The sequence below is a fragment of the Helianthus annuus genome, chromosome 13 (assembly GCF_002127325.2).
Source record: "Helianthus annuus cultivar XRQ/B chromosome 13, HanXRQr2.0-SUNRISE, whole genome shotgun sequence".
In the NCBI taxonomy this organism is placed as follows: domain Eukaryota; kingdom Viridiplantae; phylum Streptophyta; class Magnoliopsida; order Asterales; family Asteraceae; genus Helianthus; species Helianthus annuus.
Window position 1 is genome coordinate 85668629 of NC_035445.2, and position 28000 is coordinate 85696628.

Here is a 28000-nt window from a genome sequence, read left to right on the forward strand (position 1 = left end):
TTATTAAAAAAAAGTTTTTTCACTTTAAATAAATACCCCACCTCAATCCATTTTTTATATCCAAAATCTCCATACATCTCTATCTTTTCTCATCCATTTTTATAAAAAAAAAACTCCATCTTTTTTATAAAATCATGAATCCGTTCAACCCAAACAATCCCAACCCGAACAATCCAAACCCGAACCCGAATCAAGCTAACTTTTTTTCGACTCCCGCTTACACTCCGACTATCGATCCTACATGGGTGTCTCCGCAATTTACGTTTTCGGGTTTCCAACAATCACCCAACGCGTTCAAACAAATGTCTCAAGTCCAACAAATGCAACAATCACCCAACGTGATATCGACTCCGTCTCTGGCAAGTGGCGTAAAATGAGCAAGGCCATCAACACCTTTAGCGGGTTCTATAACCAAATTTACACTAATCCTCCTAGTGGAAGTAACAACGAGGACATTCTCAACCTTGCTTTGGCTAAATGGGACTCTAAAAATTCAGCACCTTTCCAACACCTCCGAGCATGGAACGTTTTAAAGAAAGAAAACAAATAGAGGTCGGTTTCAAATGAGGTCGCACCCGCCAAACGGAGTAAAACTTCCGAGTCCGGAAATTATAGTGCGGGAGGCTCCACCGCTCGTTGTCAAATCGACATAAACGACGACCCAGAATTTGACGATGAGGTGTTGCACGTTCCCGAGTCGGAACGTCCCCCCGGAAGGGGACAAAGCAAAAAAAGAGGCGGCCGGAAAGAGAAAAGGGGGCGGCTCGACCCAAACATCTTCCGGGGCAGGTTCGAAAATGGACGAGTTGATATCCGAATTCCGTTCGTTCAAAGAGCTCACGACGGAAAATATAGTTATAAGAAAAACTTGTCGGCCGACTATGCTCGAGTGGAGGATTTTAGGATTATGAGGTTGGATCTCGACTCGGTTCCGGAGGATGAACGTGAGGTTTACCGGAGGATGAAAGAGCTAGTTAAGAAAAAATGGACGCCGTAGGTTGTTTCGTATTTTTTTAGTCGTATCGTTATTTATTTTTTTTCGCTTTTATGTTTTCCGTTTCTAGGATTAGTAATTTTAATTTTTAAGAAATGTAATTTTTTTATGTTTTTTTTTTGGGTAAAGGGTATTTAAGAAGTTTTTATGTTATGAAATGGATTTAATTATGTTGTTTAATGTTTTAATTTTATTTAATTTTTAAGAAGTTTTTATCAAGTTAACAAAAAAAAAGTTAAAAAATTATAAAATAATTGTGTAAGGTAGGCCCATCCTCCACCCTCTTCAAAATGCTAGGAGGGTCATCCCATGAAGGATGATGATGTGACGTCCTATATGGACGCCCATCCTCATGAGGATGACCCTCCCCATACCCTTGAGCAGCTTCATCCGTGGAAATCAAAAAGTCAAAGCCAAAATGAACAAGCAACACCCCATCTTTGTTTGACAACCACCAATCTACTACTTCTAATAAAGCAAAATAATCTTAAGCCATATGTCACTAACTTAAGCCAATTATTGCCACGTGGCAATGTGATATTCCTGGTCGATTGATTTTGAGCGGCAATTCTTCTACTATCTTTTCCCTCACACGCTATTCTTTCATCCGCTCCGCTTCAAACCCTAATAGTCATCTACCCTATGGCGATTTTTCAGAAAACCTAAATCTCATCCCGTCGCTTTTGAACATCGAATTAGGGTTTTTGACGAATACTTTCTTCTCCGCCGACGGTGCATATCTTCAAAATAATCTTCAAATCAAGGTTAGATCATCGTTCGTATGTTTGATTTTGATTGTTTTTATATTTGATTTTGTTCGTTCGTATGTAGGTTTCTGTCACTCGATTCCTGATTACCAACCCTATTTCTCAACCGTAATAGACATTGGTGTTTTCAACGTTGGCGATTTCATCAGACGATTTTATTTACATCGGTCTTATCTTGATCCTGGTATGTTTATCTGAATTGTTCAATTGTTTTTTCAATCCAAAATTTCTATAGACGCTGATGATTTCATCCAGCAATTTTTTTAGAATTTTTTACTAAATGTTTGGCGTATTGATTTTACTTGACAGTCGGATATGTAAATGACACATAAAAACGAGTATCAAATACTATGTAATGCATAATTAGTTGCTTAGTATGTGGGTCCACCCCTGCTCAAAAGTGATCTTGATATTTTATGATTTGCCAATTGAAGGCTGTTATTTGAATGCTATTGAACTGATTAGTATGCTGTTGGAGCACAAAAAACATTAAATATTAGAGGATTTTTTTTATTAAATGTTTGATGAATCAGTTTATCCTTTATGATTTGCAAATTAAGGGCTATTTTGACTGTTATGGGAACTGTTTGCTATTTTCTTGGGAGCGAAAAAAAGCAATTTTCAGAGGATTTTTTTACTGGTATCACTCTTCGATAGTGTTTGATGAACCGGTATCACTTGACTGTCTGATGCGCAAATAGCACATGAGAACGCGTATTTTATGTGACACCTACGCTTAGTACGTGGGTCCACCCTTGATCAAAAGGGGTCTTTTTTCTTTAGGATAATAATATCATGGACAAATTCTCAATGATTTCTCAGCCTGTTTTTTCGTCCTAGAAGATTCAAAGGATGACGTGCGTCAGTCAGAATATATCATCTAATTTTTTTAGCTAATCTGAGTTCCGATACCTTTAAGTATTATCGGCCATGATACAAGTTTCTATTATACACTTTTTACACCGATTAAAGTGTCCTTTTGAAGGTAGAATACTTGCAGGGGAACAAAAATTAAAAGCGAAAGATGTTGTTTGGATAGTTTTATGAACAAACATCTTGCATGTTCACATAACTTCTAAAGATTATTCTTTGTACCATTTCAGGTTTGAGATTAAAGGCCTACAATGAATAACCGTACGACAAAAACTCAACAACTGCAAGAATAAATAGGTAAGGTTTGTTTTGTTTTGTGACACTTTATAGGTGACAAATTGGGCGGGTTGGGTAAAGAAACAATATGTGTTTAGGTCAAAGTGGATAACTTTTTAGTGCCGGTCAAACGGGTCATGTTAGTCTGACCCATAAATTTGTGCTTTGACTTTTTCCAAATGAAAAATAATATTAACAGATATTTTTCTGAATAATCAAAGTCCTTTGTAAGACATTTGATAATAATATCAACCCCAAAAATCATACATTACAATCTTTTTGCAATCCATACAGATTAATTACTAATTTATTATTATGTTGTGCTGATTAGATCAAGTTTGATGCTGCTCATGGTACTACCATTTGTAAGAAGCTACGCATTCTCGATTATGTTTTTGTAGCATATTGCTTTGCGTAAATTATTAGATGGTGTTTTACTCAGAAGGTTCAAATGACGATTACCTTTTCAAGATTGTCTTGCTTGGTGACTCGGGTGTTGGAAAGTCAAACTTGCTTGCTAGATTTGCTAGAAACGAGTTTTACTCAAATTCAAAGTCAACCATAGGAGTAGAATTTCAGACCCAGAAAATGGAAGTTAATGGGAAGGAAATTAAGGCGCAAATATGGGATACGGCTGGTCAAGAACGTTTTAGAGCAGTTACATCGGCGTATTATCGAGGGGCTGTTGGGGCTCTTGTGGTTTATGATGTCAGCAGACACCAGACGTTTGGTAGCGTTGGCAGGTGGCTTAATGAACTTCACAGTGAGTATTGTCATGTCCTTTTTTTAGGTCAAAGAATTATGCATTTTAACTTTTTTGGTCACACAAGTCAACCAGTTTAAGAAAATACTGTCTTTAGTTTTGGTCAACCAGTTTTGGTCTAATTTCTGTTTAGGGTAACGATCATTTCGTTTTGCCATGAAAAAGGCCTATAAATAAGTATTCAATCTACTACTTCTAATAAAGCAAAATAATCTTAAGCCACATGTCACTAACTTAAGCCAATCATTGCCACGTTGCAATGTGATATTCCTGCTCGATTGATTTCGGCTGAATCAAATGATTGGACTCAGTGAAGCCAGTAAATGCGCGAAAATTGCCAAGGTTTTTTTACGTCTTCTGACTCATACCATTTTATGATGGATTCATGAGTTTTTTTTTAATCGGAACACTTTCTTGGATATTTGAGGATGCTTACAGATCGACATTTCAACACTGAGCATTATTGTGCTTGACGATATTCAAAGGTAATTTCACTTGATTATGGAAAAAAATATGAAATTTATATCGGTTGTTGATTAATCTGATTTTAATTATACTAATACACTATTGGAATATGTTGCCAGAACTTGCAGGTGTTTTGACAGAATGATATACATGCAAGGATGTAGGTACCTGCTGTATTTCCGATTGCAGTTCAAGCAACAAGGTCAGTTTTCTTCTGTCTTTTGGTTTACATGATTCTCCTATCTTTATGCTTTCATTATATTTAATTTGTAAAAGAGAAACAAGAGAGAGATGGATGGTACGTTAATCCAGATATGTTAATCTGTTTTTTTTTTTGTGTTTTCGAAGCATATTCTTGATTTATCTTTGCATAAATTTGATTTGGGGTTTAGGGTTTCATTGATGGTTCTTTGTTGACTATTGGAGATCTCTCTTTGTTTCACAATGACAATGGTGGTTCATTTAGACACCATATGATTGACGGCGTTAGGTTCTGGCGATATACAAAGGTTTCGTATTCTTCATATACCCATGTTTGATTTGACGATATGTATTCAAAAACTTTATAGGGTTTTTATTTAATCACGGCATCCGATAATGGAAGTTGAAATCGGCATGTCGGTACCCGGTGATTCGATCATAAAAAGGCCTAAACACGATCAGGTATCGTTACATTATACAGTTTGATTTGTTCTAATTTATTCATATGATCGTTCGTTTTTTTGCTGTATGATTTATGATAGTTCTGTCTTTTAATTCTGCTCATAGTTCTGGTGTGTTTGAGAGTGGATTATTGTATGAAAATGTCACAATTTTGTGTTTATGTGAACCCAAATTTCATGTTTTTGTGATCGGATTTCCTCTGTTCATGGCTAGATGATTCATGTTTGTTTTCAATACGGTCTTATTTCTCTGAATTGTCTGATATTGATGTTGTCTTTCTAAGCAACTTAATGGCAGAAAATTTTGATTCGTTATCAATCTGTTTCCATGATTGATGATTAGGGTTAATGAATTAATAAATCCTGTTGTGTAAACTCTTAAGATTTCAAACCCATATGAAATATGAACTGGATGCTTGATGATTAGGGTTAATGAATTACTAAAGTGTAGAATTTTGATTATAAGACATAGTATCTCCGATAGCACCATAGCTGCAACTCTTGCTGCCATGTTTTAATTAATTTATGTTATTGTTATTAAAGGGGTTCGCCTTGGGCTACTTTTCTTGAAAAGTATCATTAATGTTGTGTTATGGTGTATGTTAAGCCACTAATATGAAATAAATCACTTATTATCGTTTTTGGTAATTGGCTTTATTTCTTGTGTGAATTGCCAGCCTAATCAACTTGCCTCAAAAAGAGCTATGTGAATTGCCAGCCTAATCAACGAGCCTCGAAAAAAGCAATCTGAATTGCCAGCCTAATCCAACGACGGAACAATATTGAACGACAATGTTATTCAAAAGAGTTCATTTAGTCAAAGGTTAGCTGACATTACCTAAGAAATTGAAAAATGAGATGGGATATTTGGCTGGTTCGTCGTTATCCTTGCTATTCTCCCTTGAGTGCTTGAAAATGAGTCCAAGGTTGTGACAATTGAAGTGTGTGTTTTTTGAAGGAATTTGGAGAAAGTGATCAGAATAAGCTATTAAGTCCAAATTAATCTTTTAATCAGGTATGATGGATAATCGCATGTAAAAGATTTTTAAATTAGTGGAGAATAGTTTTTAAAAGATTTTTTTTAAATCATGTATGGTCATTCTATTAATTTCTTATGGTCAGCAGGTGGTTTTGGTGGTTCTGTAATCACGAGCAACAAAGTTATCCCGCTTCCATTTATACCCGTATGGAGATATTGTCATTGCTATCGGTGATTGGTATATTCAAGATCATAAGGTTTCTATTTTGTCTATATTTGATTTCTTACAATATTAGGAATTAAGATAACTTTATATTTTATGTCTATTTTATGGTTCATATTTATTTAAATTAAGGATTTAAACTGCTCTGTCAACCGCAACATCCAATCTTAGAAACCGAGAAGTCAGAAAACAAACACACGGGTATCTTCTTAGGCGTAATATCCATTTCAAGGGAATCGAAAGTTATCTCATTGACATGTACTCGAAATCTGGTCTGATACGAGTGGCTCAAAATCTATTTGAAAGAAGTTGCGCAAACGATAGAGATCAGGCGACATGGAATGCGATGATTGCCGGGAACTGCACAACGGGTTAATCGATCAAACGTTTAGCGTTTTCTGGCAGATGATTGATCATGATGTTTGCATTTTCTCAGGAAAAAAAAAACGCTATAACATACACGAATATGATATTAGGTTACGGGCAACACGGGATGGGTGAAAAAGCTCTTGATCTATTTAACACCATCAAACGACATACGACCCGATTCTGTAACGTTAGTTGCGGTTCTATGTGCCTGCAGTTATTCCGGGCTGGTGGATGACGGTCTAAAGTTATTTGAATCAATCGAGGCAGAGTATAACATCGTTCTGTCACTGGAGCATTACTGTTGCGTTTTAGATATGTTAGGGAGAGTTGGTAGGGTGTCGGAAGCTTACGATTTTGTTGAAAGATTGGGGGAAAAAGGTAATTATTTGAAAGTTTAGGGTTTGCTTTTGGGCTCTTGCAGAACCCATGAGAATTTTGATTGGCGAAAGTTGTTGCGAGTAAGTTGGTTGAAATGGGTCTGGTAAATAAGAATCGGGTTATCATGCGTTGTTGTCAAATATATATGCGGATGAAGGAAATTGGGAGTTTGTTGATAGATTACGCAAAGAGATGTATGAAAAGGGAATAGTGAAGGAAACGGGGTGCAATTGGATTGATAATGATGGGCGTTCAGATTATTTTATGTCGAGAGACAAAAATTACGCTCACGGTGATGACATGAAGAAGCAATGGTGAAGGAAACAAACTCAGGTATGCTTTTGTTTTATGAATTAATCTTTCATCATATTTGTTGCTTTTGTTTGAAAGGAAGAAATACCGTTTTGTAACATAATTGTTTAAAGTTAGAGTCCATAGGTTAGTGTTAGACCCTAAAGATGTTACAAAATGACAACTATAGATCTCAAACATTCAACTTTTTACCGTTAAATCCTGAATATGTTACTTCTGACAAACCACATGGACTATATATGTAATTTACTCTTTTTCTTATGTTCTGTTTGAGAGTATGGTTGAGAGGAATACAATTGAAGTTGATGGGTGTAGCTATATTAGATATTTAGGGGTGACAGTAGGTCAACTGGGTCAAACAATAGTAACTGGGTCAAATGGGTTGAAAGTTGGCCAATGCCCATTTTTAATGCATATAATCTTCTAAATCGTTTAATCATGTATCTTTTTAAAAGAAAAGTATCCAATACAAAATAAAATTAGTATAGTTCAATTGGGTTAAATATATTAACAGACGTGAAAATAATAAAGTTAATTGGGTGCATATATCAGAACACAAATATGTAAAAGGGCTTAATATTAAAGAAGGTATTAAAATTCTACAAGTTCTTTTACATGTGATGCTCATTTAACAGCTTAGTTTTATAATTTTGTGATTATGATAAAGTTTGAGTTCATATATAGTTATTTTATTTCAGAGATGAGGGGAAATATGTTGTGGAATTAAACAATTGGTGTGATCCAAAAAATTTATGGGCAATAGGCCCCTTTGGCTATTCATCCACCATGGTGAAAACATTGTTATACATAGATCTCATTATGAATTAAAAGAGAATTAGCTTTACATAGAAACTTTGAATACATATGGAGGCAAAGTTGGGATCCTTATGAAATCGAACTAAAAATCTTTATATGCCTTTTTTATATATATGAATAAATCTATCCTATTTTAACCAATATTTTTTTTTCCTTTTAACTTAATCAACTTATCATTTGTCGCGTAAGGATTTCATCACAATGATCAGAGTACTAAGTTTGACATTAATCGATGAGTCTTAATAAAAGAAAAAAGAAAACAATATACATATAATTTCCTAAAACGCGTTGTTTATAATATGTTTATGAATTTTATTAGTTGAAAATTCAAGTAAAAGCATAATATAATATAATTTAAAAACAAACAATATAACATTTTGTATGGGTTTACGAAACATTTTTATACTGAGATCTCATTAAGAATTAAAATGTTATTAACTTTACACGAAAACTATGAATACACATGGAGACAAAGTTAGGATACTGATGAAACCGAACAAATAAATTATTGTGAGAAGGGAAAGAAGATACTAATGAGTTTGAAAATGTTGTTTATGTACTTTTTATTATTGAAAACTATTTTTTTCTAGCCCGGGATATTATGCTTGACAACTCAAGTTGTAATTATGAATGAAATATAATATAGGTTTTACTATTATCTATAGTACCAACTTTATTGCCATCGTTGCTTATAAAAGGCATCTCAACCGTTTGTTTAATTTGTGTAGATAAATCCAAGGCTTAAATGAGGCACGATAATATGTATTTGGTATAAATTGCATGCGTGACGATGCCAGAACTGCAAGCTCCGATATGTGTATGGGAGCAAAGAACTCCACCACTCAATCCTACCGGTGATTACTTTGTAGCAAAGAGTATTTGTCAATTAGCATGTGTACCGAATAAATTACTTTTTGTATGATTTAGTTATGTGTTAATCATAAATAGCTTTACTATGATTTATTTCATTGATTATTGATTATATGTGTTCTGCTCAATATATGTTAAGGTCAAAATAGGTTTGGGTCAGTCAAAACGGGTTTTGCTCAAAATAGGTTCATGTCAATATGTGTTCTGCTCAATATACGTTAAGGTCAAAACTGGTTAAAAATGCTTTATTTAAGAAAATATATATCAAATAACCAAAGTTATAAAAAAATAATTAAAAAAATGAAATCTATCCGGGTTCTAAAAATTGCTATAAAATCATTTGTACAATAACATCTCAATACCTATAAAAAATGAATCAAAATATATTTACCTAAGTGAGAAAAATCATATTTTTATACGTTTATATTGAAAAGTTCTTTCATTACAAAGTTCATCTCATTGCCAGTATATATTATATGTTTGTGTTAAGCCACCCGCGAAGCTCGCGGGATCTTAGGCTAGTCTATACTATATAATAAAAGAAACCAAGTTTTGAACACGTGTCATTCATTGAAGCCATCTATTTTTATAGATAATTAATATCAATTAAAAGATAATTATACAATTAAATTTAATATAAATTTAAACAATTCATATAGGAGATAATATATATATATAATATTTTAATATATAGTAAATTACAAAAATCGTCCTTTATGTATGTCACTTATTGCAAACTATATCCTTTGTCTTCAATAATTACAGAAAACGTATTCGATGTTTACAAACTCTTGCAAGTTATGTCCTTTAGCCCTAACTCAATTAATTTAAATGATTTATTTTTTTTATTAAACTAAAATAGTTAAGGGTAGAACCTATTTCAAAAATGTTTAAAAAGTGTTGATTGGTTCTATACTTATATTTTCGTGTTCAATTCTCAACTCAAATACGGTAATCACTATGTTTACGTGACATTTATAAGAACAATCACCGCAATCACCCCATCCATCGTATATCGAGTATATCCGTTAGTTTTTTTTTAAGATATAAAATTTTATTAGATTCATTCAACCCGTGTAATAAACGAGGTTTTTTAAAGATATAACATTTTTATTTTTTACTATACAAAATTACATTTATGCAACTTGTGTAACACTCGGGGTTTTAAAAAATAACTTTTTTATTATGTAGTATATAAAATTAGATTTATTCAATACATATAATACATAGAATTTATAAAGATATAACTTTATATTGTTTGATATACAAAATTACATGTGTTCAACCCGTATAACACAGCCTCCCGCTTTAGTCTCCCTAACGGTCGAACTTAGTCTCACTCCTCAGCTCGACGAGCTTCTTAAAAATGTAATTTTTTATTATTTAATATATAAAATTAAATTTACTCGACCCGTACAATACACGGCGTTCTTAAAGATATAACTTTTTTTATTATTTAATATATAAAATTACATTTATTCAACCAATGTAGTAAACGAGATTTTTAAATATATATATTGTTTTATTATTTTGGTATATAAAGTTGCATTTATTCAACCCGTGTAATAAACGAGATTTTTAAAGATATATTTTTTTATTATTTGGTATATAAAATTGCATTTATTCAACCCGTGTAATACACGGGGTTCTAACCTAGTTACTAATAAACAAACAAATAAACGAACGAACCCAGTAAAATCTCAATTAGTAACAAACACACATAACCAATTACTAATAAAGGGGCAATATTCATTGCGCACCCGTTATAACTAAACCGTTTGCCTGTTGGAACCATATCCAACATTGGCACCGAATTTTTTTTTTTTTTTGAAAAGTAAGCTTCATTAAAAACCGCCCAACCCGAAAACCGGGAAGGCAACAAAAACTAACATTCCTACATAATTACAAATTTACACCAATCCGACCAAGAGATCGACCAATTCCTAGATCTATTTTTGTACCACAAAAAACCCAACGATCTAACCTCACTGAAAATACTTTCCGCCTTCGCCTCGACACCCGAAAAAACCGCCTTATTACGGGCCAGCCACAAACACCAACAAGCTGAGATAATAATCCCATGAACCACAGGCTTAACTCTATGGTCTATGTATTTATCCCGATGAATCACAAGCAGGTCTTTGAAAGAGAATGCGAAGATGGGAGAGATATGGCACCACCTAGAAATTTTTTGCCAAAGAATAGTAGCCATGATGCACGAGGTGAACAGATGATCAACGGACTCGACCTCCGATTTACAAAGAGGGCAGATTCCGTCGCCTACTCCAATACCCCTACTGCGAAGCACATCCAAAGTCGGAATGCGATTCATCTCCGTTCTCCAAACAAAAACATTGCACTTCAACGGAACCCATTTACACCAATCCAACACAAATAAGTTCCGACAATCCACCAAACTATCCAACGTTTTTTTTACCGAGTTAACCGAGAATATACCTGGCCGATTAGGAAGCCAAGACCAATCGTCAGGTCTGTCCGATAAAGAAATCGAGGATATAGCACTCATAAGAGCGTCCAGCTCACTTCGTTCATCGTCCAAATCTGGATTATGCCTCCACAACCAGTTACCACACAATCGATCCCGGATGGAACACGTTTTAACCACTTCAAGCGAAAAAAGATTCGGAAAAACTTCCTTGAGGGGAACATCTCTCAACCAAGGGTCCAGCCAGAAAAAAATACTATCCCCCCTTCCTACCATACCCCTAAAAAACCCCCTTAGCGTTCGATTGTCGACCAAAGGTTTACTAATAACCGAAACCACATTACTCCAAACACCTCCAAACGTTTTCTTCACGGGAAGAAAAGCCCAACCCGACCCTCCAAAATGAATGGCGTCCACAACCTTAACCCACAAATTATCCCTTTCTTTCTTGTACCTCCACCCCCACTTACACAGAAGGGCCCTATTGACATGGTTCAGTTTACTAATTCCCAACCCCCCAGATTTGATAGGAAGAGATAATATATCCCAAGCCACCCAATGAGTTTTAGAGATATCACCCGACCCTCCCCATAGAAACTTTCTGATCATACGCTCCAAATCATTAATAACCTTCACGGGAGCCTTGTAAAGGGAGAAAAAATAGTTTGGAAGACTAACCAGAACCGAGCGGATAAGAGTAATCCTACCACCAATGGACAATAAAGAAGACTTCCACAAGGCAAGTCTTGATTCAAAAATGTCATAAACTGGTTTCCAATTGTTTACACGGTTCATATTAGCACCAACCTTCAGCCCGAGATACTTAAATGGAAGGGAATCAGAAGCACAACCGACCTGATCCGCCAAAACCCCCAGCTCCACCGAAGCCACACCAATCCCGTATAAACAAGACTTACCTAGGTTGATTTTTAAGCCAGAACAAACATGAAAGCACCTTAGGATTCTGACTACGCTGGCAGCATTTTCCTCATCCCAATTACCAACGATGAAAGCACCTTAGGATTCTGACTATGCTGGCACCGAATTAACTTAACCAAGAATTCAACATTTACATAAGAGAATTAATCAATCAATAAAGTCACAATCTTTAAAGCACATCTGATACCCTCATGCGAGTATTTAAAAAACAAAGCTTTGAAACCGCAAAGAACAACCAACAATAGAACAGAAAGAGCATTGTTTCCATCTCCTTTCACCAGTTCAGAAATTGAGTATGAGGTGATACAAGGCTACGCACAAACACAGGGGGGCCAATATAGTAACAATTCCTGCACATTCTTATAGTATGCATGAATAAGTAGTCACGTCGACAAGAACGCTCTAAAACAAGCAAAAGTCCGACCCGAAAAATCTATAAGTCGGATTAACATAAATCATTATCAAAACTTAGTAATTGAAAAAAAAATCTCATTAGTTATCGGTTTAAGTGATGGGCAAGGCATACTAAACCTTTACATCTATGAAATTCTGTATATCTTCTTGTTACCATCTTCTAAAAAAATGAGCAACAGCCTCACGAACAACATCATCATCATCATGAACATCCTCGTCCTCGAAATCATCAACGTCTTCATCTTCCCCAATATCAATGATGTTTTCTTCATTCCAGTAAATACAACTGCATGTCGCCTTCTTGTTCTTCCACTCCGCTCCACACGTGTAGCAAAATTCATATCCACATCTGCATAATAAACCTTAAGAATATGCTACAAATAATGAATCTACAACGCCATAGTAAAGATCTACATCATATTAATCATATTTAGTGCATTAATTACTTATATAATGTACCTGCATGTCATATGATAGCAACCAGCGACTAATTCTATCATATGCTTGCATTTTATGCACTGCCGCCACTCATTCCTAGCAGCCAGATTTTTAAGCTTTGATTCTTCCACAATCGATGTAGGGTTTCGTCTTTTGTACTCTGCACAGTTCATATTTTCATGCCATGGAACCCTGCATTTAACGCAAAAAATACCATGACATTTATAACATGTTCTAGCTCCAAATCCGATAACCGATATACGAAGCCTTTCTAGTTCAGCTTTTGACATCAACGTTGAGCATTTAGGATACGGGCAATAAACTTTATCCGTCACCGGAATCGACTCTTCTTTCAATCGTCGTCTCATCATCTCAGTAAACTTTGGGGTCAAGAACTTCTCACAGCTTTCAATTCTCAACTCACTCCCGCAACCTTCGTGAGGGCATTTTGGTAACACGCCATTAAGCAATTTCACCTCTACATGTTGCTTCACGCAAGAATAGCAGAACCGGTGTGTACAGCCTTCGGCTGACACGAATTGGTCTATAGATTTGTCCTCTAAGCATATTACACAATTTTCAAGCTTTCCTTGACCCGATACCACCTTGCGTCTATGAAAATTTATTGCTTCTCTTGCAAGCTTAAACACAATTTTGACATCCTTACGAGCAGCAATAAGAGCGGCCTCACTGTAAGTGAAACTTTTCCGAAGAAAATCCACTTGTTCCAAAAAGTTCACAATCTTCTGCTGTTTTGGCCGCCACCGCCCACTAAGCTGAAATTAACAACACACTGTAAGAACATAGAACCCTAACTAAACTAAATCAGACCCAAACCTACTGACTACCACCGATTTTTGGCCGATTAGGACTCGATTTGATCATTTGACCATAGTTGACCGCCCGCCTACTGATTAAATGACAGATTAGATAAAAATTACTCACATATTGATACAATGAATGATGATCACAATAAAACACAATTCTGTTGAGTTCTAAATCAATTGCAGCCTTCAAAGCCTCAATCAACGCGTGCCCCTCCACGCTCTGCGTGTTCATCCGATCACCTTTCATCAAATCCAGAGGCTTCTTCATCTCAAATATTATATCATCCTTGGAATTATATATGGCTATACCAATACCCGCCATTTTCATTGTTATATTTAAAGAATTGGGGCCTTTAACTCTCTCGTCACTCACCAAACCCTTGAAATAGACCTTGAATAGCTCTGGATTGTCTTTGCTATTTGAAGATGTTGATGAAGAACCCTCGCCGTATGGACGGGAGAAATTGCCACCGGCCACTCGCCGATGGTCCTCTGACATTTGTGAAATGTCGTGAGGAAGTTACTGGGATTTGACGGTTGAGATTCACCTGCAGTTTCTTCGGATTTGTTAAGGTCTAGGGTTTCGATGAAATTTGGGGATGAAGGTTAAAAATGATGTTTTTCATTTTATACCTTTTTAACTCTACTTTTTAATGGGCTGTTAGTGGTTTAGATATTTTACTCGTTCAGTATTTAATGGTTTAGATTGTTTGTTTAAGTAGTAGATGTCTGAATGGTTTAAACAATTGTCTCTAAATGGTTAAGCTGTATACTAAGTCTGAATGGTTAAGACTTCTAATCTGATTGGTCAGACATTTGCCTCTGAACGGTTAAGCTTTATACTAATTCTTAATACTTCAGACCTCTTACTGATTCAGCACTTAACCATTCAGATGTTGCCAAACAGCCCCTAACTAAACACATAAGATGATTCATGTGGAGTGGGGATAAGGAGTTTGAACTTTGAAGCGTTTTTTTTTTTTTTCGGGTTTGATAATTATTTTTTATTTTAATTTGTAGTGATTATAGATAGATTATAATAGCTTCGTGTTAAGTTTAATTTTAGTATAAACTAGTAATATTATCCGTGCTATGCTACGCTACGGGACTTCGATTGATATATAGACCAACTGAAAACGTACACAATAATAAGCATAATAACATATTAAATTTGACCCAACTAATTTTCGGGAAAAATTTACATCGAAGCTTAAATCAGTTTAAATTTATACCGATGCATACATAAATATAAACACGTAAAACTCGATTACAAAGTCTTTATAAAGTTAGATAAACCCGTAAAACTCGATTACAAAGTCTTTATAAAGTTATATAAACACGTAAAACTCAATTACAAAGTCTTTATAAAGTTATATAAACACGTAAAACTCGATTACAAAGTCTTTATAAAGTTAAGGGGTTATAAGTGTTAAAGCTGAAAGTTGAAGGGTAAAAATATAAAAAATCACAAAAAAGACCAAAAAAAAGTACAAAAAAATCTAAAAGTGAAAAAACTGTTCACATAATTTACTAATTGTATTATAGTTAATTAATTAATTAATGTTGATCGTTGTAATTGTTTTATTTGTGCCGAGGTTATTATTTAATAGAAACGTGTTGAGATAGATTGTCTACCAAAACCAATTCTTTTTTGAACTACAACAAACTTTATAAGGCCGGAGGGTATGGAAGACGTCATCGTGCCACCTCACAAACTGTTCACAACAAACTTTACATGGAGCAAGCCCCTTTTCATTCCGAGCTATCAACATCCACTCGGAGGAAAGATCCAGCCCGCGTTTCGCTGACTAAATGCCAAACAAGCCATATTTGCAGGTTGATAGCCTCATGTTAGTTCTGTATGTAAATTTAAATTGAAAAGTGCATATCATTTTTTGTAATTGTTTTCCTCTTTAGTTTTGATTACTTGATTGAGATTACATGTATTAAGTGGGGAAGAATAAAAACTAATATTTAAGTACAAAGCAATGTATCATGAATGGGGAAAGACGAAATAAGTGAATTTAATGGACTTTTGTAACACAAGTTTATAACCTAATAATAGAAAAATAAAAAAAAACAAAGTAAAATGTTCTAATATGTAAATAGTATATCAAAGTTCTTTTTATCAAAAAGGTATTTTGACGACTGTGTGTGTTAATTAATTACATTATATTTATTCAAGCCGTGTAATACACGTGCTTATTCAACTTATGTTATATACGGGTAATTAAAGATGTAACTTTTTTATTATATAAAAATATATTTAATCAACCCGTGTAATACACGGAGTTCTAACCTAGTAACCATATAAGGAAAATCAATTATTCAATTTTTTGTAAGTGAGTAATTGAAAGTGAATACGATGTGGTCGAACTCCACTTGAATCATAATACAAGTCAAATACCTCAAACTAAATTAAGAATGAATTTTTTATAAGGTTATTGTGGGTTTTTTATTATTATTAATTTTTTTGAACGGCAAATTTCATTAAGAAAAACGCTACTAACAAACCGCTATAGCACCCGAAAAACAAGAAGCAAGCAATTACAAGGCTATTGTATTGATTGAATCAAACTTGAGGTATACATTGGATAGAGGGAAACACCGACCATCTCCTTTTGAGACTTTTATAATGCTAAATGCTAAATAGGAGCAAGTTTGCACACATAGCTCTCTTTTGCGCTGTAACCAAAACGTTGTTACTAAGATATTCTTTTACGATCGTATAATACAGCTGTCGTAACAAATTATCATCATTAGAATTTAAATAGTCAATTATAAAAAGTTTCTAGTATTAAACCGTTGCATTAATCTAATGTATAACTTATCAAATATTAAATGACATAACTATATCTTTTTATCTTTCTTTTGGAATAACACTCCCACTCTATTAGGTCATGGGGTGTGAGAATGGTGGTTTGGGTCATATATTGACACATGTGACATGATTCACATTGTACACCGCTCCCCTCTTAATCCATGTGTAGTGAGTATGGATATTTCCATGCCGACCACGAGTCTCCTTGAATTAATTGGGGGAATTTGATTGGTGGTGGAGGACGGTGTTATTGTTGGGGTCATGGACCACACCATATAGGGTGGTGGATAAGGGTAGAGTGATGTGCCGCCTATGTCTATGTGGAGGGTGGTGGTGATTAGGAACATCACCATACCAGTGGCGAAGCTTGAGATTTCCGACCAGAGGTCGAAAACCTATATACCCAAATATTTCTCTAAAACCAGGGTCGAAAACGTATATATCCAAAAATTTCTATACGAAAACTACATACTTTCCACTACCGAGCGAACCCCCTCCCGCCCCCACTATGTTGCGCCCCTGACCACACCACATAGCCTTACATCAATTATTAATAAATATTCACTCTTGCCTAGGTTTAAACCTCTACCTCCCCTCTAAGAGACATATGATTCGTTGGTAGCGAATAAATTGAAGCAAAATATCTATTAAATAATGTCTTTAGTTTACTAGAGACATCGACATATTATTTTAGCTCGGTGGAAATAAAATCCTTTTCCATAGAACCCTCTAAAATAGAAATAGAGAACAAGGTAACTAGAAGGATTGTTATAATCGCCTTCTTCTAGAGGGTCATCTAGAAAGCAAGTCGTTTTGACTTAAATATTTTCAAACAAAAAGCTGACGGATATGTTATGGGTATACTTTTTTTAAATGGGTATCATTTTATTTTTTTTAAGCGGATTCACATCTTAAATCTTGCAATTTATCCATTTTCCATTTGGTACGAAATGAAACCAAAGTTTCATGATCGTCTTTGAATTAGAGACGTTAAAAATGATCAACTGAAGACCACGATAACCCTTAGCCTTCCAAGATTACAATGCAGGTTCAATAAAGGTATATGATTTGACTGTTTTTTGCAACAACTTTTCTTCATATTTAAAAACAAATCTACCATATATACACATGTCCAACTTCCTTCAAAAAGATAAAATTCAATACAAAACCACCGGAAAAGAAAAACATGTCCCCATCAAACGGCAAAAATCATCTTAAATCCAAACAACATTCAAAACAACTAGAAATGTATCCGAGTGGGTCGCGCCTTCTCCATCCTGGTAGCACCATACGGTTCATCGTTATCCATCCTCTTGTTGTTCTTAAACGCAGCACAAGCAATAACATACGCGATGACCAATATAATTAGAACAACAATGTTGATAACCGACACCTTCCTCCAACTCTTCTTAAGGCTCCCTAACACTCCTGCCTTGCACGAGTCACAATTGTAGCACAATTGCTCTTGATCGTTGCTCCACCTATTGCAGTCAAGATTGCTAGGAAAGGCGGCTGAGTTCACCGGGTTCCATACAGTCTCATTCACATAGATGTATCCGCACTCGGTTGGTGGCTTGCAACATCCAGACTGAAATCATCATAGTTCGGTTCATATACTAAATTATCGTAATAACTTGTAATAAATTATTCGTGCTGATAACATGTTATTACATCAACAGAATAAGAATAATATGCACAAAGTTGTTTAAATTTTTATTGGAAATTATATTTGTATTTAGAGAAATAAACTAGTCTAAAGTTGTTATAAAGTTGTCCCAAAATTGCCCTTTATATATAAAGCAAACTTTGTTCTATGCAATATGCATGTGAAAAGCCCATTGGCATCATGGAATGCCAGACAATGATGCAAACAAATGTCTTGGTTGTGGTAGTTTCGTCCTTTTGTGTTTGACGGTCAACTTGGACGGTGAAGATGAGGGATTTTAGCATAATCTAAGGGGTAATTTTGTCTTTTTCCTATTTACACCCGAAAAAACCTCGCTCTTATTAAATTTAAATATTTAAAAATGTCACATAAAATAACCAAGTGTCATTTTCGAAACATTTCCACGAAACCAATGTACTATTGTACCGGTTAATCTGATGTTACATTTATTTAAAGCTTTGTTTTCTTTATAACTTCTAGTTTTCAAATATACCATTACAAGTACATTTTGGTATACGTTCTCTATCAGAGATTGAGTGGGATGGATTTTATGTCAAAATGCAAAATAAGTAAATATATTATTAAGGTGCATTTGTATTTTTATAAAACACTATACATTATTAAAAGCTATAAAGTGCAGAAAATTAATTTGCTAAATTTTAAAATATGAGTAGTCAAATTAAAAGTATGTGTTAAGCATTTTAAAAGATACAAATAATAGGACCCTTAATGTACTAATTGATAAAAACAACATTTTTTTCTAATAAATACAAAGTTAGAAACCAAACCACAATAAAAGTTAATAAAACATGAGTTAAAAATAGCCGTTAAACACCTTTGTTCAAATATGTTTTTCGGTCAATCAACCGAAAATACATTTGAACTTATACCAATTTTCTAAAAGAGTTAACTGATGTTTTTGTCCTTCTGGTTTGATGGAAAAAGTCACTTCAGTCTAAAAATCAAATTTGCGTCAGTTTTCTTCTCAACATTTTTGAAACGTGCCACTTCAGTCCAAAAAGATAACGCCTTGCGCCAGTTCTGTCTTCAATGTTTTTTACGGCACGTTATCTTTTTTGACTGAAGTGACACGTTTCTAAAATGTTGAGAACGGAACTGCCGCAAACTTTTTTTTTAGACTGAAGTGATATTTTCTACTAAAACACAGTGACGAAAATGACAATTAACTCTTTCTAAAAACTATTTGATATAATATAATATAATGTGATATGATGATAACGTGTCTCCTCATCTATGAAGTGTAGTGTTTAAATCTTGCAATAAATACACGAGTACTTACGCATTACGTTAGTTTATCGTTAAAAAATTTAATAAAATATAATGAACTGTGTTTAGATATATAAAAGTTGTTAAATAAAAGCAATCACCTGAATCGGATTAAGCTTCCGAAGATAATACATATCAGCAGTCTCCGGATACCCAGCAACGACCCGACCCGTTTTAGCACAAGCTTTGGAATCATGAATACAAGATCTAATTTTACCCCAGTAACCATCACTAGCAACCCGATCCTTAAGCCAACCCGAATAATCCTGCAAGTAGTAATCCGGGTAGACCCGGTTCAAAACGGGTCGACCCGAACCTTTATCCGTAACAGCATAAGCAAAAATAATGAACCCGATTAGCACAGCGATAATAATGAACATAGCCCAGAGGTAAAGGTACATGAGGAAGGTGTTTCGATAACACGCGCCGGCGATACCGGCGAGTGAGACGACCATGATGGAGACTCCGATGAAGATTAAGGGCCACTGCAGGAAGCTCATGCAGTCGGTGTTGTTGGCGCGCGTGCTCAGCCATATGCCGCCGGCGAGAATGGGGATTGAGAGGAGGAAAGTGAGGAAGTTTAGTAAGCCAATCAAGTGGTTGCTTGTTCTCATGATTCTTTCTCTCTCTAGAAATATCTGCTTGTTTCTCTCTCTAGGTTGATGGGTTTGAATCTGAGTCTGCACTTGCAGGAGTTGAACGTTATGGATATTATATATGTGATTAAACAGGGATTTTTTATAAAGTTATTGTTGCATTTATATAAAGACAACCACCTCAATATGTATAGTAAATGTCATTAAAAAATTATAAGATGCTTGTGTCTCGATCACACAGGTGTATCCCCCTACCAGGTTCCGGAAAAATGGATTTGTGGTGGGGCAAGCGGTACTGAAAGCAGAGTCAAAGAAGGTGGAAAAGCACGCGAAAGCTTGTGAGGATAATCAACATGCTTTTGTCCCTTTGGCGTTTGACACGTTCGGCTCCTTGGCGCGGAAGGCAGTTCGGTTCTTGGCTAGAGTTCAGCGTGTGGTCCACATCAACTTTTCGACCCCTCAGGGGCGAGCCTTTTTTTTAGTATATTAGGGTTTTCTATTCAGAAGGGGATGGCGGCGCAGTTTGTTGCTCGTCTATCTGCTATCCTTATATAATTTTTTCTGTTTAATCAAAAAAAAATTGAAAAAAAAAAAGATGAATTTATGTGTATCATTATTTTACTATTTTTCTACGATTATTTGTAAAGCTTTGTTCAACATTTTGGTATCATTAGACGACATGCACTTTGTTATCAAGTTTGGGTCATAACATTTAGTTTTTTTTTAATTCACTATGACATTTTATATTGTCATGTTAAAAGAAAACGCTGATGTGTTCGTAAGAAGACAGAGAGGATACTCGGATAGAGATAAATGTGGGAGATTGGGAGAGGTGTGGGTGGGTATGCGCATGAGTTTAATGCATCGAGAAACTAGAAAATGATAAATAACAAGGTTGATCCACACAGGCCAAATTGGATTCCCCCTCAAATGTTTTTTTTTAAACGGCAAATTTGGATAATTGACGAACCATTAGAGTGGCATTTTGTTACGAGCGGAATCACCCGATCATATCTATCTCCATTAGGTAATAATGACTATACATCAATTCAGGAGTAAACCCAATAAATTTGGGAAAATCCTCTTGTATGAATCGAACTCAGGACCTCATGGTTGCTAAGCCTTATCTCACCTCTATGATGCCACTAGGCTATAATGCCATTAAATCCACATAAGTCAAATGCAAGTTAAATTCTTTGCATCGATAGAAATAACTTATTTATTAAAAATAAAGTAAAAGTAGTGATGATGTGGAAATATAAGTATTGGTAAAGTTGTTTGTAGGATTGGAAAAAAAATATGTATTTTTAGTGTATTTTTGAAAATCTGATATGATAGCTGACTAGACACGTTTATAAATGCATTTATCATCTTGCATTGATGATAATCTAAGTATCTAACTCTATTTGGTTTTATAATGTATATTGAACATATACACATGTTCTTGTTTATCAAATAATGAATTGTGAAAATCATATAAACCTTATACCTAGTGTTTATCAAATATATGGAAGACAGAAGAAAGACAAGTGTGGTTACATAACCACCATACTTATCATTTTTAAAGCGATACTTAAACTATTTTCAATGTTACATATGTCATAGTTGTTACATCATCATCTCTGTCACATAATATTCTTATAAATTCTTAAAAACCTCATTTTCATTTTCAACCCTACAAATATTCTTTACCTTCTTAATTTCCACCTCATCACCTATCAATTACACACAATATTGAAATAAAACATTTCTTTTTTTACTTTGGACCCACTTCAGCACATGAACCGAGGCAAACTCATGCCTTTGTGCAAAGGCATCTCACCTAAGGGCATCTTAGACTACAAGCTGTGGTGGGGCTTGAAGACAGGGCATTAAGCGCCACATGGACTGAACCTCATAACATGGTATGGTGGTTAAAACAACGGTGTGGCACGCGATGTTGATGCAAGGCGTTTTCCAACATGTGACACAACCTTTTTGATTATTTTTTATAATTCAAATTTTATAAAATCTATTTAAATTTTGTAAAAACATTACTAGAAATTAAACTAATAACATTAATATATAAACATTACATAACATTAAATTAAAAAACATTACATAAAATTAAAACTAAAAAACACACAAAATAAACATAACATAATATAAAATTTAATAACACATAATTTTTATAAAAAAACCCTAATAATTTGCCACTCCGAAACGTGTTTGAATTCACGTCCAACCTCATGCCAATAGTTGATGAGGGCGGCTTGTATGGTATCGTCCTCCCCGAGGTCACCCCCTTGGTGCTTCACCGCGGTGTGGAGTTGCTCGAATCTTTCACGATCCATACGGTTCGAGTCTACATATTTGAGCTCGAACTCGGCTCGCGAGCAAAATCCAAATCTTGAGCTCGGCTTGAGCTATTTTGAGAACAACCTCAAACGAGCTAAAAGTTTGGCCCGAGCTCGCGTTAGCATCACCTAAACAAGCCAGAGATCGGCTCGCCAATGTTTTCATCATCATTATTATATTATATATATATATAAAGCTACAATTTTGTTTGGACCTGTTTAGGCTCGCAAGCTCAAATGAGCTTTGTATTTCAGGCTTGACTGGGCTCGATAACTAAACGAGCTCAATTTCAGGCTCGAGCTCGGGCTTAGACTCAGGCTCATTAAGGCTCAGCTCGTTCGAACTTTTAACCAAACCAATCACTAATAGCTCTCGAGCCTTTGGGTTTTATTTACAACCCTAAGCATTGCTCGTCTCACACGCCATATAACTTCCACAGTTCCACTAGTTGTTGATTCACTCATTCACACACAGAAAGAAAAAGGGGTTAATTGCATGCCACTTATATGGAAATAACCATCACTTTGAATAATTTTAGGTTATCTTAAACTGAAGCAAAATAGGCCAAGCAAGATTTCAATTCATATTCCATTGTTATGGTCACAATCCTTACTATCACCTATATTTATCATAACATGTCTTCATGTGATCTCGCCTCTCCACCTTTAAAACAACTCTTTCCCCAACCATGCTTCCATTTCGGCTCTCACATAAGATAAAAGAAGTTGTTTGGTTACACTCACCAGATTGTTTGAGGTTGCATTTCGACCAAAACCATGATTATTCTCAGTGACGGACCAAGAATTTTTTTTTTATCGGGGTCGAAAATTTTAAGTGACGGTTTTATATCACTAAATTCAACATTTTTACAATTAACCAGTTTTTAGGTATATAAAAAAATAAGAAACGCCACATAAGCCAAATGAAAACCCACATAAGCAGAATGACCAGATGTATAGGTTTCGGGTTCCATTTAAAAAAATCACGGTCCTGTTCAAACCAAACAAGTTGAGGGACTTTAATATGTAAAAAATACCCTCACACCAAAACCATACACCATACACCACTACCACCATCATACAACACCGCAACGCTCCACTATCATGCCCGCTGCCACCACCACCGTCCATGCCATCGACACTAAACTGTTGCACATCACCGTCTCTACTGCCCCTGGCGGCCATTACCGCCAATTCTTCCAAAAACTCCGGGAATCGGTGATATCCAGATCATAATCACCGATCAGCCTCAAGAAAACCCGGATTACAAATCCTTTTCGTCAATTGGACTAAAATAGTTACAGATTGAAAACCAGGTGCTCAACTAGTTAGAATTTTTGTTTTTGAACTCATGTAGTTAAATCCACCAAAACTGAAACACTAAAAACGAATTTACTCTAAACTATTTCTTTGTGTAACAATTTCGTGATAATTAATGTTTTATATTATGAACAAGGCATAGTGATCTAGCATGTTTAAACAATGAGTTAACTGCCATTTCAGTCCCTGTGGTTTGGTCACTTTGGCCATTTCAGTCCAAATTTCAAAAATGCACCATTTTCCTCCCTGACATATTGGAAATGTGCAATTTCAGTCCAAATTCTCATAACCCAGTTAAAGTCAGTTAGGTGAGTATATTTAATGAAGGGTAATTTAGTCCTTTTATAATTTTTTTTCTTTTCCCTTTATGTTTTTATTAACCAAAACCCCCCTCCCCTATATAAAACCCCCAACCTGCAACTTGTTTACAACCGTAACCCTAAATCCCAAATTCACCCCCAAAACTGAAGCAATCCATCCCCTCAACGATGGTCGTAGCTAATTGTGGGTCTCCAACAATTGTGAAGACATCGTGGACCCCTGCAAACCCTGGAAGGAAGTTTTTCTGCTGCATTACTCGACATAGGGGTTGTGGGTTTGTGGATTGGGCAGAGGGTCCATCGTGTGAAAGGGCTGTTGAAGTATTTCGACATTTTGCGGGTTTGGCTTATCAAGTTAGGGACCATGAAGAACAAGATTTGAGGATGACATCTGAAATTAGGCAACTTCAAGAACAAGCTTTAGGAATGGCAGTGAAGTACACGAGATTGAAGATGATGTTAATGTTTAGCTGGGTTTTTTTCATCTCATATGTTGCTTTTCACTTAAATGTTTAATGTTAAAGCAGTGGTATAAATTGTGTTTTGCTGGTATGTGTCTTCGATATGTAATGTGGTGTCTTCGATATGTAATGTGGATGTAAAAATGGGTTATTATGTACATATTATGACGTTAATGTAATAGCAGTTGGTGAATATTGTCCGATACATTGTAATATGCTTTTGTTATGGTTATGCATTTGCCGAATATTGTTGCGTCCGATTTAATGTAATATGCTTTTTGTTATGGTTAATGCACTTGCCGAATATTGTCCGAGGCAATGTAATCAACTGGTGTTACCTTATGGTTATGAATATTGTCCGAGGCAATATTGTTGCGTCCGATTCAATGTAATATGCTTTATGTACCAAAAGACATCACCATTATGGTAAAACCTTGGACATAAAACAAAACCATAACACCTGGACAATTACATCAGACCTGGACATAACCATTACCCAAGACCTGGACATAATAAATAAACATAGCACCATAACAGATTTCATAATTGACCATAACTCATAACAAAAGACATAACCAGCATATTACATAGTTTACCAGAATTCATAACAGAAAGACATAACCTGGACATAAAACATAACCCCATAAGACATGTTCCAAACACAGATTAGGTAGTGTACCAACAGACATAAGCAAAAGACATGACATGTTCCTGGACAAAATACATAACCAAAACATTCAAAAGACATTTTCAACCAACATAACCAGGACATGTTTCTACCAAACTACTGAACACCAGCAATGCCTATTCAACATCAGTCCCCTTGCAACTCCTCCTGTTATGGCCCCTCCTTTTACACTTGCTGCATTCCACAGTTTCACCATTTCTTGACATCTTGCCACTGGATTCCATATGTTGAGTCAACTCAGTGATTTCCACAGCAGATTTCTTCCTTTTCTTTTTTGGCCTGCCTATTTGCTTGTGGTGCTTTGGTGGAAGCAGCTTAGTAGGGCATGTGGAAGGTGTCCATAAGTCTTGACCATCTACTGGATCAATTACATGGGAATACACATCCTTCCAAGTCTGCATCCAGTATGATTTATCAACCCACTTCTCCAATACACCATCATCCTTGCCATGTAAGGCCAAGTTCCATATACAAGCAACTGCATGCTTGCAAGGGATGCCAGTCAAGTCCCATCTTCTGCAGGTGCAACTTTTCTCCACCAAGTTCACTACTTTGTTGTCTCTTGGCCCATTAACTTGATACTTGGAGATAGAGTTAAAGATAACAGTGTACTCAGCAACTTCTTGTTTGATCTTGTCTAGGGCTTCAGTTGCATAGGGGGTTAGAGGACCTTTGCTCTTTGCAATCAGCTTGTGTACAACAAGATTCCTCTTCATTAGGTATTCCCTGATGCACTCTAGACTGGTAATGATTGGTTTATCCCTAGCATGTATCAACTGCCTATTGAAGACTTCACAAATGTTGTTTAGAAGAATGTCACACTTTGGCCTACCTGTTTAATGGAAACCTGTCAGTTATTATGCAACCACAAACAATTATGTAAATGGCTTAACATATATGACATTCTTAAGCCTTACCACTAAACTGACACCGGCTCTAATGTTTCACTGGGATCTGTCTCAACCAGTCATGCAGCTTCTTATCTACCATCTTGATATCTTGCATTGCATGATCAGACCAAGGAACTGTTGTTGCAGAAGCAGCATTCCAGAATAGACCCTTTATCTTATCATCCCTCCAGTTAGCATTAGCCTTCATATTTTCATGTATATGCCGAATACAGTATCTATGCTCTGCCATAGGAAAGACCTTGCTAACAGCAGGTAGTATTCCCTGTACAGAATGGACTGTTATACATAACAAACTTGAATAACAAAGGAATACATTTAAACAAATTATACATAACACACTTGAACAACAAAGGCATACATTTAAACAAGTTATACATAACACAATGGCACCTTTTGGCTGTCGCTTATGAAGGTGAAGTTGGCAGTTCTTGGCAGCTCCAGATCTATAGCAAGTTGTTCTAAAAACAAGGTCCAGGTCTTTGTAGTTTCAGACTTAACCACAGCAAAAGCAACAGGATAAATCCCGTTGTTTCCATCAACACCCACTGCTGTTAAAATTTGGCCAGGGTAGGGCCCCTTCATAAAGCATCCGTCCAACCCTAGAATGTCTCTACCAATTATCTTAAAACCCTTCTTAAATGCACCATAACAAATATAAATCCTCCTAAACTGCCTTGTTGAACTTTTGGCCTTACAACTAGATCGTTCAACATCTATGGTAACAGTTGTTCCTGGATTCGATTTCATTAACTGTTCAGCATATTCCCTAAGTAACCCAAACTGAGTTTTATAATCCCCTTGAAGCTTCTCCATTGCAAAATGCTTAGCTCTAGAAATTTGGTTAACTGTAATCTGTACCTGAAGTTTCTTCTGGAGTTGATCTTGAAAAGCAGCCAGTGGAATTGTAGGGTTAACCAAAATTATGGGTTCCACTTCCTTGGTCAAAAAAGAGATATTGCATAAGCCCACATCCCTGGTATGCAAGCAGTCATGTTCATTGATAAGAGTCTTCACCACCCATGTGCCTCGGCTCTTGAAGTGATTTGAGATGTGCAAAACCCAAGGGCATGTGGGAGGAGGAATCTTTTTCCTTGGACGTTTTGGCTTCTTTTCAGGCTCTTTTGAAGAACAATACTGCTAGGCCCCACCATTGTTATTTGTGTTTGCATTATGGTCCCCAACCACTTCTGGGTTTGCATTCAAAGGTGTATCATGTGAATTTCCAGAACTGCCCTCATTATCACAACCACCTTCATTACTGCTCAACTTTGGATTCTTTCCCATGCACACAACCCGGAACCTTCTTTTATCATTCCTAAATATGTACAATTGCCTTTTAGATTCCACTGCATACCATTTCACAAGATCTTTGATTGATTGCCTATCATAAAACTGTTGACCTACATAAAAGGGACAACCATCTGTTGGTTTCTTTTTCCTCCTGCTTCTCCTAATCCTCCTAACGGCCCTCTGCAGTTTTGTTTCATCATCCGGGTCACTCAGACTATCAAAGTTATCTATATCTACTTGAACATCTACCAATTCATCCTCATTTAAATGGTCTTCTTGTATGTTCTCATCTTCACTAATGTCAAAGTCCACAGCGGCCCTAAATTCATCCATGTCATCATCATAGTCTATGACTAAGTTATCCTTATCAACAATGAACTCAGGATCATCTACATCCTCCTCTGTCTGCACCTTCTTGTAAGCTTCACTTTTGGTGGCATTTGCCCTCTTATTGCTGGCATGTTCATTCATACCCTCACTATCCTCTTCACTA

At 35.7% G+C, this 28000-nt stretch overlaps 3 protein-coding genes and 1 long non-coding RNA gene across 17 annotated transcripts; 1 reads left to right on the forward strand and 3 right to left on the reverse strand.

Annotated features, from left to right (window-relative positions):
• The first annotated feature begins 1534 nt into the window (after window positions 1–1534).
• LOC110898455 lies at window positions 1535–8840 on the forward strand. 13 transcript variants are annotated; one of them, XR_004877411.1, is made up of 12 exons: window positions 1540–1758; window positions 1826–1945; window positions 2865–2931; window positions 3242–3673; window positions 3985–4015; window positions 4112–4158; window positions 4258–4801; window positions 5478–5623; window positions 5759–5815; window positions 5926–6036; window positions 6135–7082; window positions 8606–8840. It is a non-coding gene; the product is annotated as an uncharacterized LOC110898455 (long non-coding RNA). The 13 variants fall into 13 exon arrangements; XR_004877407.1 differs by having other exon boundaries at window positions 1538–1758; window positions 3242–3275; window positions 3353–4158; XR_004877408.1 differs by having other exon boundaries at window positions 1538–1758; window positions 3242–3275; window positions 3356–4158.
• A 3630-nt stretch (window positions 8841–12470) lies between these two features.
• Window positions 12471–14424, reverse strand: LOC110898456 (probable E3 ubiquitin-protein ligase rbrA). The gene is made up of 3 exons (XM_022145241.2): window positions 13930–14424; window positions 13006–13760; window positions 12471–12895 (listed from the first exon to the last, which is right to left on the reverse strand). Exons 1-3 carry the CDS (start codon window positions 14308–14310, stop codon window positions 12697–12699), a joined length of 1335 nt encoding a protein of 444 aa, XP_022000933.1. The 5' UTR covers window positions 14311–14424; the 3' UTR covers window positions 12471–12696.
• Window positions 14425–17732: 3308 nt separating this feature from the next.
• On the reverse strand, window positions 17733–20304 carry LOC110898457 (tetraspanin-3). 2 transcript variants are annotated; one of them, XM_035982034.1, is made up of 3 exons: window positions 19911–20304; window positions 19687–19868; window positions 17733–18220 (listed from the first exon to the last, which is right to left on the reverse strand). In XM_035982034.1, exons 1-3 carry the CDS (start codon window positions 20197–20199, stop codon window positions 17873–17875), a joined length of 819 nt encoding a protein of 272 aa, XP_035837927.1. In that variant the 5' UTR covers window positions 20200–20304; the 3' UTR covers window positions 17733–17872. The 2 variants fall into 2 exon arrangements, with proteins under 2 accessions (XP_035837927.1, XP_022000934.1); XM_022145242.2 differs by having other exon boundaries at window positions 19687–20302.
• A 5118-nt stretch (window positions 20305–25422) lies between these two features.
• LOC110901183 lies at window positions 25423–26022 on the reverse strand. The gene has a single exon (XM_022148027.1). The coding sequence runs from the start codon at window positions 26020–26022 to the stop codon at window positions 25423–25425; it is 600 nt and encodes a 199-aa protein (XP_022003719.1).
• Window positions 26023–28000: the final 1978 nt, after the last annotated feature.

Bases quoted from the DNA above. Each gene is read 5' to 3' on its own strand.
- LOC110901183 (XM_022148027.1), bottom strand. From the start codon at position 26,022: ATGAAGAGGAATCTTGTTGTACACAAGCTGATTGCAAAGAGCAAAGGT.
- LOC110898457 (XM_022145242.2), bottom strand. From the start codon at position 20,199: ATGAGAACAAGCAACCACTTGATTGGCTTACTAAACTTCCTCACTTTC. The intron at 18,221-19,686 runs GTGATTGCTTTT...TGATGATTTCAG, and splicing joins GGAAGCTTAATCCGATTCAG to TCTGGATGTTGCAAGCCACC.
- LOC110898456 (XM_022145241.2), bottom strand. From the start codon at position 14,310: ATGTCAGAGGACCATCGGCGAGTGGCCGGTGGCAATTTCTCCCGTCCA. The intron at 13,761-13,929 runs GTGAGTAATTTT...TGTTAATTTCAG, and splicing joins ATCATTCATTGTATCAATAT to CTTAGTGGGCGGTGGCGGCC. The intron at 12,896-13,005 runs GTACATTATATA...TTTATTATGCAG, and splicing joins TGCTATCATATGACATGCAG to ATGTGGATATGAATTTTGCT.